Here is a 4,053-nt window from a genome sequence, read left to right as displayed (position 1 = left end):
CCAAGGCGCGCTTGGACTTTGCTTCCAGGCAAAGCCAAAGGGCAAGAGCGGAGCGCTGCGGGCCCTAACCGCCTGCAGCCTTGATGACGCGTGGCGATTGATTGGACGTGGGCGACTCCGTTTCCCCACGCTGCCTTGGCAACTGCTCGACTTGACTGGTCGATGCTGCATGCAGAGGGTCATGATGGCGCGAGGTCGTGGAGGCCGGCGGTTGGCCTCCCTTGGCTATAAATGTGAGGGAGGGGCGGAGCCCCCTGTCCATCTTTCCTTCATCTTACTCCGCCTACTTCTTTCCTCTCTGTCTTGCTCCCATGGCGTCGCCGAAGAGGTTCTCAGCGGCCGAGAAGGGGGAGGCCCCCAAGGAGGGGCCAACCTCTCCCAAGAGGGGCCGCGGCCGTCCCCGCAAGCACCCTGCGGTCCCTCCGGCAGCACCCAGGGGGCGCGGGTGCACGCCCCCCCAAAGGCAGCGTTTCTCCAGGCGTCCGCGATGGCACCTCCTCCCGTGGCGGGGGCCACCGGCTCCAGAGCAGCCCCCATGATGAAGGGAGGCGCGCCGTGGTCGTACGCCCGCCTCGGCCGCGCTTTTCCTTGCTGGAGGTGCTCCCTGAGTTCGTGGTGTGGTCGGAGAGTCCGGCTGGCACCTCGCTCCGGCTCCCACGCTTCTTCTCCGGCGAGCTTCCTTCCTTAGGGCTTGCCGGCCTCTGGCTGCAGGCTGACGGGTGCTGCAGCAGAGCCTCGTGGGTTAGCACCGAGATCTCTGCCTCTGGCAGCGTGGTGCTGGCCCGCGGTTGGCAGACCTTCGCCCGCGCGCGTGGCCTGGGGGGAAGGTGCACCCTCCACTTCAAGTACGACGGCCTGGTGACCCTCTATGTGAGGGTGTTCAGGGGGACGACTACCGCGTGGGGTGCTGCCCGGAGGACAGCAGCGACGACGATGGTGGGGATGGCGAGCTTGGCCTTGACGCGCACTCCTCCTCCCGTGACGGTAGCTCTTCCTCGAACGAGAGCTCAAGCAACGGTGGCTACGACCGGCCTCCGCGTCGTCGTGCTCGTGTCGAGGACGCCGGTGGTTTGTCCCGCCGCAGCACTCCAGTGAAGCTGGAGAGGAGCCCGGCTTAAGCTGGGGGCCAGCGAACTTGGACTCAAGGCTGGTGGCCCCAGATCTCCTCTGGAAGAACTGGTGGAGCGCCGGGCTACCTTGAGGCACTGCTTGAGGATGCGGCGCTGGTGCCAAGCTTGCACGCCTTCAGGCCCTCTTTGTTTAGCTTTTCCTTTTTCCTGCAATCCAAAAAAGAAGAATGTACCCTAGGAGGGCGTGTAATGAACCGTTGCTGCTATGCCTTTTATGTTATAATTGTTGTCTTGATGCTGTGTTGTAGTGTTTGCGATTTGAGTGGGTTAAGGTAGGAAGGCTTAGCTTGGTATGTGCAGTCGTCCTTTGCCTCATGAGGACCTGACCTTAGGTATTTGACAGGGTCCCCAGGGCGTACTCCCTGTGCCTTTCGGAGATACGCCTTGTGCCCTCAGGAGCCGCGGCAGGGCAGAGCTATCCCTTGAAGGAAAAGAAAATTTGTTGAGTGACCTATTCCCTCTTACGCGAGCCCCCTGCCATAGGGTGGTTTGGACCTGATGCACCGCATCGCGCTGCCCGGGGGGCACGGACATGAGGGGTGCTAGCGCGAGCGGACACGATCGAGGGCTCCTCGCGAGGATGAAGCCGAAATAACGGGGTTCGGCGTGGTGCGTGCGCAAAGGCAGGCCCTGGGCGCACACACCTACCTAGCCCCACGCGCGAGAAGCGCGAGGAGAAGTGGCAGGCGACTGCTACCTCTCTCACGTCCTTAGACAAAAACAGCTTAGGAGAAAACACAACTCAGGGAACCAGCGTTCGAGAATACCAAATCCATTTAAAGACTACTAAGAAAACTGCAAGCAACTTTAGAAAGCAAATGAACAGCCGCGTCCGGCACCTAATTTAGTCTTCTCACCAGCGCGGAGCTAAGTGCTGTCACTAGGACGTGGGAGGGAGCCCCCATGAGGCCCCAGGGCGACTCTCAGGATACTCCGGGGCGTGTACAGCCCCACTGATTATTACGTGAGAGTGTCACGAGCGGAGACCTTCACAGGGCGGAGCCTTGCTTCATAGGCCGCAGCCTTTCTTCAGGGGTAGAACTTCCGGGGGTGCTGGATGTTCCAAGCGTTCTGGATGGGGACCCCGTCCTGTGTCTCCAGGCGCGCGGCGCCAGGCCTAGAGACACTGGCAACCCTAAACGGGCCCTCCCACATGGGAGAGAGCTTATGCAGCCCCTCCCTGGAGAGCACCTGCCTCAGGACGAGATCACCCACCTCTAACGTCCTGGAGCGGACGCTGCGGCAGTGGTACTGCCGCAGCGCCTGCTGGTACCTCGCTGGCCGGAGCGACGCTTGACGGCGGCGTTCCTCCCCCAGCACGAGATCCATCCTCCGCGTGGCGTCCTGCTGTGTTTTGTCGAACGCCAGGACCCGCGTGGAGCGATGCTTGACCTCGTGAGGGAGAACCGCTTCTGCTCCGTAGACGAGGAAGAACGGCGTTTCTCCTGTTGGCTTGGTCGCGGTGGTGCGGATGGACCACAACACGGACTGCAGCTCGTCGAGCCAGCCCCTGCCGCAGGCCTCGAGCTTCTTCTTGAAGGTGCGGGTCTTGAGGCCCCTCGGGACTTCTGCATTGGCCCTCTCAGCCTGTCCATTGCTCCGTGGGTGTGCTACTGAGGCGTAGCAGATCTGCGTTCCAAGGTTAGCACAGTATGTTTTGAAAAGATTGCTGGTGAACTGCGAGCCATTGTCGGTGATGATGCGATTGGGGACCCCAAATCGGCCCATGATTCCCTTGATGAACTTGACGGCTGATCCTGCTGGGATGGTGCGCACGGCTTCTACCTCCGCCCACTTGGTGAACTTGTCGATGGCGACGTAGAGGTATCAGTAGCCCCATGGCGCCCGAGGGAATGGCCCCAAGATGTCCAGCCCCCCAGACCGCAAATGGCCACGTGAGCGGGGTCGTCTGGAGGCCCTGCGTGGGCTGATGGATCTGCTTGGCGTGGAACTGGCATGCTTCACAAGAGCGCACCAGCTTGGTAGCATCGTTGAGCGCGGTGGGCCAGTAGAAGCCGCTGCGGAACACTTTGCCCACTTGGGTGCGGGACGAGGAGTGATGCCCGCAGTCCCCACCATGGATGTCCGCCAGCAGCTCGAGCCCCTGTTCCCTGGAGATGCACCGCAACGAAACGTCATTGGGCCTCCTGCGATATAACTCACCATCATTGATATAGTACGCGGTGGCCTGACGGACCACGCGCTCAGCGTCCTCTTCCTTCTCTGGCAGGGTCCCTTGAAGCAAGTATGCCTTGAACTCTTCTGTCCAGCACCCCTCCTGAGGCTCGAGCGCGAGCAGCAAGCGGGCTCCTGAGGGGTGACCACGGGCTGGAGTGCCTGTCTCGGGCGCTTGTGGCAAGTCCTCCTGAGGTGGTGCTGGAGTCGTAACGTGCGGGACCACAGATGGCTTGAAGATCTGCTCCTCGAACACCCCTGGCTCCTGAGGGAGCTGGCGAGAGGCTCTTTTGGCGATGTCATCTGCTTCCTTGTTCGTCCCGCGCGGCACATGCTGCAGCTCCACGCCCATGAACCGCTTCTCCATTTTGCGCACCTCCTCTAGGTATGTCTCCATGTGTTCGTCCTTAGGCGTGTACTCCTTGTTGGAGAAGTTGACGAGAAGCTGAGAGTCGCCCTTGATGGTGAGGCTTTACCCCTAGTGCGGCCGCGGCCCTGAGTCCGGCGAGTAAGCCCTCGAATTCTGCGATGTTGTTGGAGACCTTCTCGGTGGTGGAGGCAGAGGAGGCAAAGCTGCATTGCGCTGAGGGCGGTCCTCACGAGACTGCTCCCTCCAGTTACCCTCGCGAGGCTGGTCCTGCCAGCGGACCTCTCGAGGCTGGTCGCACCACTCCTAACGTCGGTCGCGTCCATCCCAGCGTCCTCCACCTCGGCCACCTCCGCGACTGTAGCCTCGATAGTTGCGCTC

At 61.5% G+C, this 4,053-nt stretch overlaps 1 protein-coding gene across 1 annotated transcript; it reads right to left on the bottom strand.

Annotated features, from left to right (window-relative positions):
- Positions 1-1,007: 1,007 nt before the first annotated feature.
- LOC109740970 (uncharacterized) lies at positions 1,008-3,702 on the bottom strand. Its single transcript, XM_020300038.1, has 2 exons — positions 3,013-3,702; positions 1,008-1,277 (listed from the first exon to the last, which is right to left on the bottom strand). The coding sequence occupies exons 1-2, from the start codon at positions 3,700-3,702 to the stop codon at positions 1,008-1,010; spliced, it is 960 nt and encodes a 319-aa protein (XP_020155627.1).
- Positions 3,703-4,053: the final 351 nt, after the last annotated feature.

The sequence above is a fragment of the Aegilops tauschii genome, chromosome 4, assembly GCF_002575655.3.
Source record: "Aegilops tauschii subsp. strangulata cultivar AL8/78 chromosome 4, Aet v6.0, whole genome shotgun sequence".
In the NCBI taxonomy this organism is placed as follows: domain Eukaryota; kingdom Viridiplantae; phylum Streptophyta; class Magnoliopsida; order Poales; family Poaceae; genus Aegilops; species Aegilops tauschii.
Note: the sequence above shows the minus strand (reverse complement) of the source record. Positions and strands in the feature narration are given on the sequence as shown.